Genomic DNA, 14,428 nt, shown 5'->3' with positions numbered 1-14,428 from the left:
TGCTTTTCAAGATTGATTTGCAAAAGAGTCCAAATCTTTTGCATTTCCAGATAAATATTAGAATGATCTGATACGTTTCTACAAAAATGTCTAATAGCATTATGATTGGGATGCACTGAATCTTTAATTTGGGAAGAATTAACATTATAACAGTATTGTATCTTCACATATATGAACATGGTAAATTTCCTTCTTTATTTCACGCTTTAATTTGTTTTTAGTACTGTGCAGAGGTCTTACGTACCTTTTATTAAATTTATTTCTAAGCATTTTTAAAAGCATTTTAAGATGGAAACATTTGAATTCTTCATGTATAATGTGTATTTTTTCTTTTTTTTGTTTTTGTACGTTTGGTATTTCTAAATGTGATTTTCTTTGTATTTATCTGCTTGCAGTTGGCTGCATGCTTTCATCTATAACTTTATTTCATTCAATTTAGGGAATTTGGAGCCATTATTAAAATTTTTCTTTTTCTTTGTATTCTCTTTCTTTTGGGACTACAGTTATATATGTGTTAGTCATTTTGATATCCCACAGTACCCTGTGGTTCTTATATTATTTTCAATCTCCTTTCTACCCTTCTTCAGATTATATAAATTCTGTTATACTATCTTTAAATCATCTTGTTCAACTGATATTCCCAGTTCAAGAGAATTTTCTGTTCTTTTGTGTGTGTAGTGAGTAAGGTTTCCTGACTAGGGGTATTTTTTTGGGGTGAAATGGTTGTATGTATTTAGACTTTAAACATTTCTCTTATCGTACAGCATCCTAAATTTGCCCTCTTTGCCCTTTACAGCACAGCCTTCTCTCTCTCCCTCTTCTCCCAGAAAGATTGACCTTCCAAGACTGCTTCATTGAGTTGTGCATACACTTGTCTTTCATTTTTCCTGAAATAATCTGACCTGTTAGAACTCTTTGTCAGTATCTTAATACTTAGTGTGATTTTTTTTTTTTTTAAGTAGAGGCTCTTACCTTTCACCTTTAGCATTCTTTGAGATCTTTTGAAATTTTTTTTTTTTTTTGTGGTGTTCACCAGAATCAACATGTCGGGGACTGAAGAAGCAATTCTTGGAGGCCGTGACAGTCATTCTTCTGCGGGTGGCAGCCCTGTAGTATGCTTTGGACAGGTAATTGTGAGTGTGTTTTAATACCTGTAAGCAAAAAAAAAAAAAAAAAAAAAAAAAAAAGTATGAGGAGGCAACTTATAAAGCACCATTTTATATATATATATATATATATATAAGCTATTCTTATTGATTTTTCCTTTTTTTTTAAAAGATTGATTTATTTATGCATATAAGAAGTGGGGTGCAGGCCACAGGTGTGGGGGGTGAGACTATTCACCAAAGACAGAGCAGGGAACAAAACAGGCAGACTGACTGAAATACACTGCTGAGGGGAGCAGCAGGTGAGTCAGGAGAGGTCTGCTGCACCGTGTGGGTAGCTCCCTGGCTGGGGGTCAAATATGTGCTGCAGAGGCTGCGGATAGCTTCATAGTGCTGCGCCTTAACCCCTTGCGCCACCAGGGAGGGCCTCACCCAGTTCTTTTTTGGAGGCATCTAAGGCTTCTGGTGTCGTATTTGTGGCGATACATAGTCTGAGCATATACAAGAGATTCTTGCTTTGTCTGCTCAAACTGTTATCTTTTCTTTGCCAGAAATCTGTTAGTATCTATTTCACTTAAACTAGGGTGAGGGGAAAATTACCAAAGGGACAAAAATCAAAACATGGGGTAGTGTACTCGGGTGTCGTATGGGAAATTGTTGAACTGGAGAAGTGGAGTAAAACATTGAAGAAACAAATGGAGATAAAAATTCTTCTCATGTTTTCTCTTCCTCTGCCCCCTCGCCTGTATAAACGTATACAGTCTCACCGAGAAGTTTTCCTTTTCTGATTCTGACTTGCGAAAGCTTTGTCAGGATGGTAGTAACATTTAAAACAGTGGTTCTCAAGATGCGGACCAGTGATCTGTTGGGGCCACAACACCTTTCCAGGCTCCATGAGGTCAAAATTATTGTACAGTAATCCTAAATTACTGTTTGCCTTTTCACTCTTTCCTGAGTGATGGTGGTTTTCCACAGACTGCACAGTAGGTGGTGATACCAGCACGATGACTAGGGCAATGTGTGCCAGTTTTAATTCTTAACATTGATAGATATAACCTAAATAGACAAAAGCTCTTGGGGTCCTCAGCGTAAAGGGGTTCGGAGATCAAAAAGTTGGAGATTTGCCACTGTAAAGAATGGTGAAATGTCACTTTAACTTTCCCTTTCTGGATTGTAGCACCATTACACCGGAGAAGAGTACCAGACCATCCAGAGCGCTCTGAGGCAGAGACTGGGCCCAGAATACATAAGTAGCCGCACGGTTGGAGGACAGAAGGTAGATTGTTGCCTGATAATTGGTGCCCATACAATTGACTACTCATGTGTCCTTGCCTTTCCATGGAGTCAGGTCTCCTATTACTGTGTCCTGTCTTTGGGAGGCCTGGGCTTCAGCCTCCATTGTCATGTTATGTCACCCAAGCATTCTGTTGAGACTGATATACCTGCCATCCTATAATTTTTATACTATCATCTTTTAATTTTAATTTCTCTATATGTTTTTGGTCTTCTATAAAATAGGTCAACCTGAGGTTTGTGCTTTTTTCGAAACTGGTAGGTGAATGAATATCTTTCCCAGTTGAGTGTAGTGCCACCCCCCAACAGAATATAAGTTCTGATTCCTTCTGGAAGATCTTTGGGATGAGTTTACAGAGAATTTCCCTGAAATGTTTAAGGGCAGTTTTGCCCCAAAAGCTGGAAAGGAGTAAATCGAGTAAATTTTCACCCACATTTAAATATGGCAAGAAATTTTAACAGATTTTTTTTCTTTAATTTTTTTCTCTAGGTGTGTTACATTGAGGGTCACAGAGTAATTAATCTGGCCAATGAAATGTTTGGTTACAATGGCTGGGCACACTCTATCACACAGCAGAATGTGGGTGAGTATCCCTCCTGGCAGTGGTGACTTCTTTAAATCTCTCACTTTGACATTGTCTGATTTCTGATATGAATATTCGGTGGCCTAGGATGTAGGGTAGGTATATTTGATTGTATGGGTTAGCACAGGAATCAGTATCCTCTTCTCTTTCCCACTTCTAGATTTTGTTGACCTTAACAATGGCAAGTTCTACGTGGGAGTCTGTGCATTTGTGAGAGTCCAATTAAAGGTGAGGGTGTTGGTGTAGACCTACTGCCTACATGGATGGGGTGGGCGGTAAGAGGCAGGAACAGGTGTTGCCAAGCTAGAGCACAACCCTCCCTTTCCTTGAGCTGGGTCTTGGTGTTCCTCAAGATGGTGGTTTTGAAATATTCCAACTCATGCGCCCCCAAAGTTATTTTGAAAAATTGTACCCTTGAGTATTTTTAAATTGACACCTAAAAATTTTCACTAAAACTTATTACAAGGGCATTTTTTTTTTTTGGCATATTGTAAAATTTGACATTTTAAAATAAATCTGTTAGTTTTTTTTAAAGATTTATTTATGCATACAAGAACTGGGGTACAGGCCAGAGGTGCAGTGGGTGACAGGATTCACCAGAGACAGAGTGGGGAACAGAACAGGCAGATCGATGGAAATACACTGTTGAGGGGCACAGTGGGCAAGGCAGGAGAGGTCTGCTGTGCCATGTAGGTTGCTTCCTGGCCGGGTGGGGATCGAACTCATGCTGCAGTGGCTGCAGCTACCTTCATGGGTTGTGTCTTAACCCCTTGTGCTACCAGGGAGGTCCTAAATCTGTTATATTTTTTCAAAATGTACCATGGATTCTAATACCATAGGAGATAAATACTATCCATTTAAAAGAAATCAAGCAAAGTATTCTTTTAATTTTTTAACAAACTGTTCTCTAATTGTCAGTCATTGTACATTGTTTCCTCTGGAGCACATATTTCCATCTTATTTCTCCATTGGCTTTTATCCTAGGATAATATATACCTGTGACTGGTAATTTTTTTAATCAATAATCTATTTACTATACTTCTCTACCTCTGTGTATAAGTAAGGATGTGTGTGTATGTAGAAATTAAATTTTTTAGTAAATTTTCAGTGACCTTAGGCTCTAGATTAAAAAATTTCTAGATTGAGTTAGTTACAGGTATTATTAACATACAGTTGTTTAGTCAGTTGTGTTTAAGTTGAAGAGACAATAAGACTACATTAAAATTTTTCTACTTAATAAAAATAAAATTTTACAGGAAATGCTTTTCTTAATGATATGAAATATGATTTTTTTCAGTTAGTTTACATATCCAGAGTTTACCATTACTTCCTCTTAAACTGAATATTCTGCATTAATTATGACTTCTTGTTTTTATAAATAGTACTGAAAAATCTTACACATATAAGTTGGGAATGGCTATAATGTCATTATATCTTTGTTATTGTGTCATTATTTCTTTGAGTGCTTTCTGTTACATTTCAAATCTCAGTGCTGTCATCAAAAATTGTATTTAATTCTCTAACAGCTAACAACTCAATCAGGTCCACCTTCACTTCTGGTGAAACCCAAGATATGGACAGCACCTGGTGTGTGAAAAGACTTGCTGTCCACTCATTAGAGTCTATTACATAAAGTTTTTCATATTTTCCTTTTATTTGATGCCCCAGGGGTTTTTACACCTTGGGGTACCGCACGTTAGTAAAACTTGGAGTGGGTTAGCTATGTGCCTTTTTTTATGTAAAAGAGGAAGCAGGAAAGGACAATTGTCTGGATGCAGGTAGGTCAGATCTAGGAAATAGTGCTGGAAATTGTGTCAGAGAGTCCATGTGCCCTTCAGCAAGGCCTTGGGGTACCCACAGTAGTCCCCCCTTACCCAATTTCACCATCTGCACTTTCAGATACCTGTGTTCAGCTGCAGTCTGAAAATAGTATGTGCAATAAGATGTTCACAAAACTTTTATAATAGTATATTGTTATAATTATTCTGTTTTACTAGTAGTTATTGTTGTTCATCTCTTACTGTGCCTAATTTATAAATTAAACTTTATCATAAATATGTAAACAGAGGAAAAAAAAAAGTGTAAGTAGGGTTCATTATTGTCCATGGTCTTAGGCATCCATGGGGGCCTTGGAATATATTCCCCCAGATAGAGGGGGACCAGCATATGTCATTTGAGCACTGCAGCTTGGGGAGGCAGAAAGCTTGGGGCCAGCAACATGATGTGGAACTGCTTTTCTACTCCCAGGATGGTTCGTATCATGAAGATGTGGGCTATGGCGTTAGTGAGGGCCTCAAGTCAAAAGCCTTGTCTTTGGAGAAGGCAAGGAAGGAGGCCGTGACAGATGGGCTAAAACGAGCACTGAGGTAAGCAAAAAAGGGCTGGCATCTGACTTGCTTCGTTTTGGAGCACTGTAATACATTCACTTTGTTCACTCAGAATAGCTTAAGTCTTACTTCCACCCTGTGCTCATCTGCCTTTTTTTCCTCTCCTCTTCCTCCTGTGCTGCTGTATGCTTAGCAGTAGTGGTAGAGTACTATAGTCTCTGCTCTATACTAGTTTTACATTCCCCCTTCCTCTGCTGCAGACCTGGGCACATGAGAACACAGATAGCTTTTTCATTCTCTTTACAGTTTTACCTAAGCAGCTCTACAATTATGTATAGTGACACAGTTAACTTCATGACATAGAACAGGGTTTTTAACTCTTTTTTGGGTCATAGATACATTGAGAATTTAAGTGAAATGCATATAAGATGTACTACAAGTTTGCAATACTATGATCTCTGGGGGAGGCCGTATATCCCAAGTAAAGAACTTTTAGTCATGGAGGCTTGTGCCCCTAAGTGTGTATAGCCCACCTTTAGTGGGGAATTGGAGCCATCCTCGAGGAAGAAAACAGGCGGTGCTCTGGATGTTGTGCTCTTCTCCAGGAGGCAGCTAATGGAGTTTTGTCAGTTGTCTCTTAGTCTTTTCATACTTACTGCTGCTCCTTGAGGGCAGGGATTTGTAACTTACCCTCGTTGCTATATTCTCAGAACTTAATACAGTGCCAAAATAGGGCAGACATTTAGTAAACATTTTTGAATGCCTTTTAGGGTCCATTTCTTTTGTGCAATTGAGAAACAACTTGCTCTCAAAGGTTGTAACTGTTCTCTGACATTTATATGTAATAATTCTTAACGCTCTTTCACTTTTTTTTCTCTTACCCTCAGAAGTTTTGGGAATGCACTTGGAAATTGTATTCTGGACAAAGACTATCTGAGGTCACTAAGTAAACTTCCCCGCCAGGTATGTAAGAAGTGGGTGAATGGAATGCGTTGCTGTAAAAATAGTGTAACATTCCTTTGTGAGTATTTGGGGATGAAGGAAAAGCAGTGAAGAGTTGGCTACGGACAGGGTTTGGAGTATGTGGTTCAGACCTTTGAATGTGAGTGCTACAGGAACCTGTCACTTTATTTTACAATGAAAAAATTGAAGCCCAGATAGCTTACATTACTTGTCTCCCACATGGAGAGAATTGTGGCTGGTGATGGTCTATAAAACTTCAAAGGCGCACAGAGCCCTCTGGAGCACCACTGTCACTTCTCACAACACTCTGCACTCACCTGTTCAGCCTTGCTTTTCCTTAGCTCTCCTGTCTTTAAGGTTTAGCTCCCCCTTGCTTTCGTCAATGCCAGTCATGTGATCTGAACATTTGTCTTTGGAGTCACACCTGACCGGGGCTGAGGCAAGCTCTGGAGTGTTTCTGTTGCCTGGTGGAGTGTGGCTGCTTCATTTGTGGCATCATCTGAGGTCCCTGCAGTGCCACCACCAGGGCAAAGTTCTTTGTCTTGTCCTTGAGGGGTTCTTTTTCTTGTAAAGCCCTTATAGAGGTATGTGTCAGTTGGCATCTGTCAAAACTCCATTATGTTTTTGTTCTTCAATCTTTTTATATACATTTTTGGACTCAGTTTACTAATATTTTGTTAAAGTTTTATGAGGGATGCTAGTAGCTGTCTCTTTCTTTTACTGTGGTACCAAAATATAGCAAAATTTGCTATTTTACTCATTTTTTTTTAAAAGATTGATTTATTTATACAAGTACTGGGTACAGTCAGAAGCTCGGAAAGGTGAGAGAATTCACCAGAGCCAGAGTGAGGAGCAGAACAGGCAGAAGGACCGAAGTACACTGCTGAGGGGAGCAGCGGGCACGGCTGCACGCCATGTGCAGAGAGGAGGTCTGCACGCCATGTGGGACCTTCGCTGGTGGCTGGGGATTGAACCAGTGCTGCAGAGGCTGTGGGCAGCTTTGGATCCCAGCGCTCAACCGCTGAGCCACAGAATAAAATTCAGTAGTGAAATACAGCTCCAGAACTTTTTATTTATTTATTTATTTATTTGTTTGTTTGTTTTGTTTATACATGCACTGGGTACAGTCAGAAGCGCGGGAGGGTGAGAGAATTCACCAGAGCCAGAGCGGGGAGCAGAGCAGGCAGAAGGACCGAAGTACACTGCTGAGGGGAGCAGCGGGCGGCAGGAGAGGTCTGCGCGCCATGTGGGACCCTCCTCCGGTGGCTGGGAAGCAGCCGGGGATTGAACCGGCGCCACAGAGGCCGCGGGCAGCTTTGCAACCCAGCGCTCAACCGCTCCGCCACCGGGGAGGCCCTCCAGAACTTTTTTATCCTGTAATACTCAATGCCCATAAAATAACCACCTCCTTATTTGAGCCTATCTTTTTGTGACTAGCTTATTTCACTTAGCAAAGGATGATGTAGATTCATCCATATTGTAGCATGTATCAGACTTCCCTTCCTTTTTAAGGCTGAATTATATTCCATTGTTTGTATATCACATTTTCTTTTTCCTTTCATCTGTTGAGGGACACTGGGTTGGTTCCATATCTTGGCTGTTGTGACTAGTGCTGTTATGAACATGGGTGTGCAGATACCTCTTCAAGACTCTGCTTTCCGTTATTTTCAATACTTATCTAGAAGTGGGGTTCCTGAATCATATGGTAGTTATAGTTTAGTTTTTGAGGAATCGCCATACTGTTTCTATAATGGTTATACCATTTTGCAGCCCAGCTGTCAGTGCAAAAGCTTTCTGATTTCACCATATCCTTGCCAATACTTGTTACCGGTTTTTTTTTTCATTGAAGTATAATCGACACATAACATTATTTTAGTTTCATATACAACGTAATAATTTGACATTTGTATACATTGTGAAATGTATACAATGATCATCACAATAAGTCTAATTACCATCTTAGCAGCTTTCAAATTTGTAATAACATATTATTCCATATATATTTACTTATTTTTAAAGATTTATTTACTTATGTATATAAGAACTGGGGTATAGGCCAGAGGTGCAGGGCGGGGAGAGGATTCACCAGAGACAGAGTGGGGAACAGAACAGACAGATTGACTGAAATACAGTGCTGAGGGGAGCAGCGGGCAAGACAGGAGAGGTCTGCTGTGCCATGTGTGTCAACTTCCTGGCCAGCCAGCGATCGAATTCATGCTACAGAGGCTGCAGATAGCTTCACAGTGCTGTGCTTAATCCCTGCCACTAGGGAGGCCCATCCATATTTATTTTGTAATTGGAACTTTGTACCTCTTGGTCTCCATCAGTTTTGCTCATCCCCAACTTTCCATTCTTGTAACCGTTAATCTCTCTTCTGCTTGTTTATGATTTTAGTTTAGCTTTGTTTAGATTCCACATATAAATGAAATCATGTGGTATATGTCTTTCTCTGATTTATGTCACTTAGCATTATATACTCTAGGTGCATTGATGTTGCAAAAGATTTCATCTTTTTTTAAATAGCTGAGTTTTATGTTTTTATATATATCACTTATATATACACTTACTTATATTTTCATATACCATATCTGTTGATGGGTGCTTAGGTTGTTTCCAAATACTGGCTATTGTGAATAATGCTGCAGTGAACATAGGGGTGCATATATCACTTCAGATTCATATTTCCTTACCCCTCAGGATACTCAGAAGTAGAATATTTAGATCATATGGTATTTGTATTCTTAATTTTTTGAGGAATCTCCATGTTTTCCAGTAGGAGGGGAGGTCCTGGCATAAAGGGCAGAGAAGATATAAGCCTTTGAAAAGACCACATGTGATCATTTCCATAAAAAACAAAGTATCCATCATCAGACAGACCCAGTTGCCAAGGAAGGATTCAAATTAGATGTTATAGAGCGTATGTTCTAAGTCAAAACTTAAGTTAGATTCCTTTTTATCAAAATTTCATTAACACAGAATGGTATATAGTAGACAATGAAACTGTTCTATTTCTCATATAGTTTAAATACCCTTCTTGTCTCAGTTTGTCAGGACCTAGAAGGAATGATAGATCAGATTGTCTAATGCCATTTCTCTAGAAATTTAGATTTTGAAGGCAGGAAAAAGAAGGGAAGGTCACTGAAGAAGTCACTTCACCTCTTTTTCCCCTTATTAGTTGCCCCTTGAAGTGGATTTAACTAATGCAAAGAGACACGATTTTGAACCAGCTGTGGAACAAGCGAGATACAGTAGCTGCCAACAGAACATGGCTCTGAGACCCCAAAAGCCACAAGAGGTGATGTCCTCTTGCAGACCAAGCCACTCGGATGATCCCCAGATTGTGATACAGCGGGATAAGGACAGCAGCTCCAGGTATAGGGTCTACATTACCTCTTTTTCCTCTTCTGCTCCTTCCTTCTTCTGTGGTCTGTTACCTCCGTATCTAATTTTAGAGCCAGCAAGTTGATTTGTGTGCTCCACATGAATGGACTATTCTTGTTAATTCAGTTAAATCAGGAACTCACTCTCTTTTGTTACTATCTGATGCAGATGCCTCACCTCTTCTGATGTGCAGAGTGATGCCACCTACCAGCGGAAGCTCCGGCAAAAACAGTTGCAGCAGCAGTTCCGGGAGCAAATGGAAAAACAGCAGCAAGTTCAGCTCTCTGATCCGCCTGTGGAGATGAAGGGTCCTGGTATGAGAAGAATGGGAGCAGAGGCCCTAGGGAGGTGTGCTCTGAAGGAGGCCAGCTAGGCCGCCGAGCAGTCTGATTCCCTGCCAGTTCCAGTATGGCTGGTCCAAACCACACCCGAGGAGGACTTCTCTTGTTAAAACACAGGATACACGAGACCAAGAAATTAGGATAATGAAATCCCACCAAACAGTTCCCATTTCTAAAGACACTGATCATTTGTGGGGGAAGAAAAAAGGCTTTAATACAAAGGTGCAGAAACTTTTTTTTTTTGCGTTATTTTGGCTATCTTGGCATTAGAAAGCCTCCTGATGTTTATGATTGGGGTCTGAATATAAGGCCAAACTGGGTTTGAAGATAATGGGAAGTTTTGCCAGTTGGTTTATTCATGGTCTTTATTTCAGAGTCCTGATTCAGAGGGACATTTAGATAACAGTTTTTTTTGGGAGTCTTTCCCAAAGTGTAGAAATGAGGAAAGGGCTTAAGCATTGGGAAATGGCAGAGGTCTCGGATTATGTCTGTACAAAGGACTTGTTTCCTAATCATTTGAAATTAATGTAGGGCCTCTCCCCAAGCCCCTCAGTTTACTGCAGGGGATGTCCTTAGTAATAATTATTGTAGGTGTTTAGCTTTCAAACCACTGCAGGAGCCCCAGGGGTAAAGGGTGGAGAATATCTTCAGGGCTTTCCCTCAACCCTTATCTGTCAGCCAGAGTCATTGTTTACTAAGTTTTTGCTTACCTTTTGTTTGAACAAAATTGTAGGGTTATAGCTTTAAAAAAAAGCAAAAACTGGACAGATCTGTTGCCATAGGAGAAACAAATTTGTTTTCCCCTCAATTTGGTGAGAAGAAAAAAGAATATAGTCTTTTAACCTCATATAGGTCTCTAGGTAGACCTGGGACTCAAGAAACTGGAGTTCTATGGGCTGTGTAGGGAACCTGTGCGATCTCAGGCAGCTCTGTGTTTCTGAGGTGACTCCTAGCAGTTGACTTAATGATCCAATGTCCTTTGTCTCCTGGTAACTGCAGCAGAGCCGCCCTTGCCTCCTGTGAAGCACAGCACTCCTGTGACTGCTGTTTCAGAACCACCCACTGAGAATGACTTTGCAGGTCAGTAGGGCAAAGGAATGACTAAGTATTCATCGGGAAATACCTATGGAGTGCTTGTAAATTTATGGATACGTCTTAAAAAAAGCCTAACAATCCTTTTTTTCTATCCATTTTTCAATCCCATGCATTTTCAGAAAAAGAACCCAAAATAGATTGATAGAAGTTCTGTTAGCACATATTCCGCTTCTCTGTTGTCCTAGGAGAAGCTTCAGTGTACTTTTGGTTCCCAAAACTGTCATGGGACGCTCATGAAGTGGGATTTCTAGGGTCAATTTTCCCAGTGCTTAATGTGACAGCACTCTTTGTTGATGCTGTCTTTTTCTGTGATCTCTCTTTGAAGATAGTCTTGAAATATGGGATATGACTCAAGATACTTGGGACAGTGTTGCCAAGCTCATGTCAAGACTGGAACCCCCCACGGACCCTGCCAGTCCAGACCTGAAGAACCAGATGGTGTCCCGAAACAGGACCCCAAAAAGCTTTTGTCACCAGAATCGACAAGAAAAATCTGAACCCTGGCACCCTCAAATTCACAGTGTTAACCAAAACCTAACAGGTAGTGAAGTGTTTAGGAACAAAAATTGAAGGGAGAACCTGGGCTTAATTCTGTGAATTCTAAAGGAAGAATGACATTCCATTGTAAGAAGCTGGACAGAATCACACTAGTGTAAACACAGGTGTGAGAAAATGGAAAAGAATTGGTTTAGGAGTCAGAAACTTTCCTATGGGGATCTGACTTGAGATGTAACCCTCTTTGGTGCTTCATCATAGTCGTAGAAAGCTTAGGCACAATTGCATTTCAGAGCTTTTCCTGTGAAAAGTGTTGTACTCAACGTATTATTGCAACTTGCTGTAGAGTTAACTGAGGGAATGTCTTCCTCATGACTGTTCATTTCTGGATGCTCAAAATAAATTAGGATTGTTAAATAATCCAATTCAGAGATTACTAGGTATCATTACATCCCTTATTTTAAAAAAACATTGCAGTTAAACTGAAATGATTTTATCTTCCATAGGAAACTGTGATTCCTACAGGAAAAACCAGGACATGAAGAAAAGGAAACTGGATCCATCTTAGCTGACATTCAAGCCACATTAATTTGTCAGAGACTTTGAAAACTATTTTTTTGTTGTGAAATTTTTTATCATTCCTAGAGAATGATCTCTGTTTCCAAGGACTTGCCTTGCTTCATTCATTTAAACAGAATTTGACTATTGGAACCTACTGCCGAGAAAACCATGCCACTAGAAAACAAGCATTTATATTTTAAAAGGCTTGTCACACACTGCTATGGGGAGAGTAAATACCCTTCTTTGGCTCTTGAGGCTTTTCACTATTTATTCCTAAGCTATTACATTAATAAAGATAGAAATTTTAGGAATCACTAGTGGCTACTTTCCCTTAATCAGTATAAGCCAGACTTTTAAGTTGTTCATTATTAAACTATTGTAATCTCCACCTTCTTCGCTTTAGGGCACCATGTTTTCAATGTTGCCCATACAAATACAGGTATAACTTGTCTTGTTGCACTTCACAGATACTGTTGGCTTCCTTTTTTTTTTTTTTACAAATTAAAGGTTGGCAGCCCCACATTAAGATGCGAGTCTGTCAGCACCATTTTTCCAACAGCGTATGCTTACTTTGGGTCTATTACATTTGGTGATTCTCACAATATTTCAGACTTCATTATTTTTTTTTAAGGATTTGTTTTTATGTATGTATGTATGTATGTATACAAGAACGGGGGTACAGGCCAGAGGTACATGGGATAACAGGACTCACCAGAGAGAGTGGGGAGCAGAACAGGTAGATCCACTGAAATACACTGCTGAGGGGAAGAGTGGGTGAGACAGGAGAGGTCTGCTGCACCATGTGGGCCAGCTCCCTGACCAGGTTGCACTCAGTCCGTAGTGGCTGGTGAGAGCTTGATAGCTCTGAGAGTTTAACCCTTGCGCCACCAGGGATGCCCAGAATTTTCATTCTCTCTACTACGGACATAGCAGATCAGTGAGCTTCGATGTTACTAATTGTTTTGGGGAATCATAAACTGCCCATGCAAGGTGGTTTCATTGATAAATGTGTTCTTATATGTCCATTCTCCCATCTCTCCCTCTGCTGGGGCCTCCCTATTTCCTAAGACACTACAGTATTGAAATTGGGCCAATTAGCTAGCCCTACAGTGGGCTCCAAGGGTTCTAGTGAAGAGCTAAACGTTTTTCACTTTAAGTCAAAGCTTTTATAATTTTAGTTCTCAAGGCATGTTGAAAACCAAGAGGCCAAAAGTCAGGCCTCTTGGGCCAAACAGTTAACCACATTAGGAACGCATAGGAAAAATTCTTGAAGGAAATTGAAAGTGTTATTCCAGCCAACACACAAATCATAACAGCAAACCAGCTTTATTGCTGACGTGGTCAAAGTTTTAGTGGTCTGGATAGAAGATTAAACCAGCCACATTACCTTAAGCCAAAGCCAATCCAGAGCAACTCTTCTATGAAGGAAGCTGTAAAAGAAAAGTTAGAAGCTAGCTGAGGTTGGTTCATGAGACTTAAGAAGCCATTCAGTACTAAAAAAGTGCAAGGTGAAGCAGCAAGTGCTTAAGTAGAAGCTGCAACAAGTTAGTAAGAGCTACCTAAAATCACAGATGAGGGTGGCTGTAGTAACAGATTTTCAATGTAGATGAAACATCCTGCTACAGGAAGATGCCATGTAGGACTTTTTATAAAACTAGACAGAATCAGTACCTGAAGTTTCAGAGGGCAGGCTGACTATTCTCAGGGTCTAACATTACATGGTGATTTGAAGTTGAAGCCAGTGCTCATTTACCACTTTGCAAATCCTAAGGCCTGTAAGAATTAAGCTAAATCTGCTGTCTGTGCTTTACAAAAGGATCAAAACCTGGGTGACAGTTCGTCGCTTTACAATATGGCTTACTGATTAAGCCCACTGTTGAGACCTACTGCTCAGAAAGATAGCTTTCAAAATATTTCTCATTGACAACACACCTGTTACCCAAGTGCTTCTATCAAGATGTACAAGGTTAAGTGTTTTCATGCCTGCTAATGCAATATCCTTTTTGTGTAGCCCAGGCAGGGTCAAGAAGTAATTCCAACTTTCAAGTTTTATTTAAGAAATAGATTGTGAGGATATAGCTGTCAAACGGAAAACCTTTTGGAAAGTACTAACCATTCTATACACCATCAAGACTACTCATGACTCATGGGCCGTCAAAATATCAACATTAACAAGAGTTTGGAAGTTGATTCCAACGCTCCTGGATGACTTTGAGGGTCCCAAGAGGTCAGTGTGGATGTTACTGAATATGTGGTGGGAATAGTAAACTAGTATCAGAAGT

General features: G+C 40.1%; 1 protein-coding gene across 1 annotated transcript; it reads left to right on the top strand.

Annotated features, from left to right (window-relative positions):
• Window positions 1–258: 258 nt before the first annotated feature.
• Window positions 259–12,153, top strand: RAD52 (RAD52 homolog, DNA repair protein; the record flags this gene model as incomplete). Its single annotated transcript, XM_084256111.1, has 11 exons — window positions 259–1,127; window positions 2,284–2,382; window positions 2,890–2,983; window positions 3,144–3,211; window positions 5,231–5,349; window positions 6,198–6,273; window positions 9,449–9,645; window positions 9,823–9,968; window positions 10,995–11,075; window positions 11,416–11,631; window positions 12,092–12,153. Exons 1-11 carry the CDS (start codon window positions 1,044–1,046, stop codon window positions 12,151–12,153), a joined length of 1,242 nt encoding a protein of 413 aa, XP_084112237.1. The 5' UTR covers window positions 259–1,043.
• Window positions 12,154–14,428: the final 2,275 nt, after the last annotated feature.

This window comes from Talpa europaea, assembly GCF_964194135.1.
Source record: "Talpa europaea genome assembly, chromosome: 15".
NCBI classification, from domain to species: domain Eukaryota; kingdom Metazoa; phylum Chordata; class Mammalia; order Eulipotyphla; family Talpidae; genus Talpa; species Talpa europaea.
This window is presented reverse-complemented; position numbering and strand designations above follow the sequence as displayed.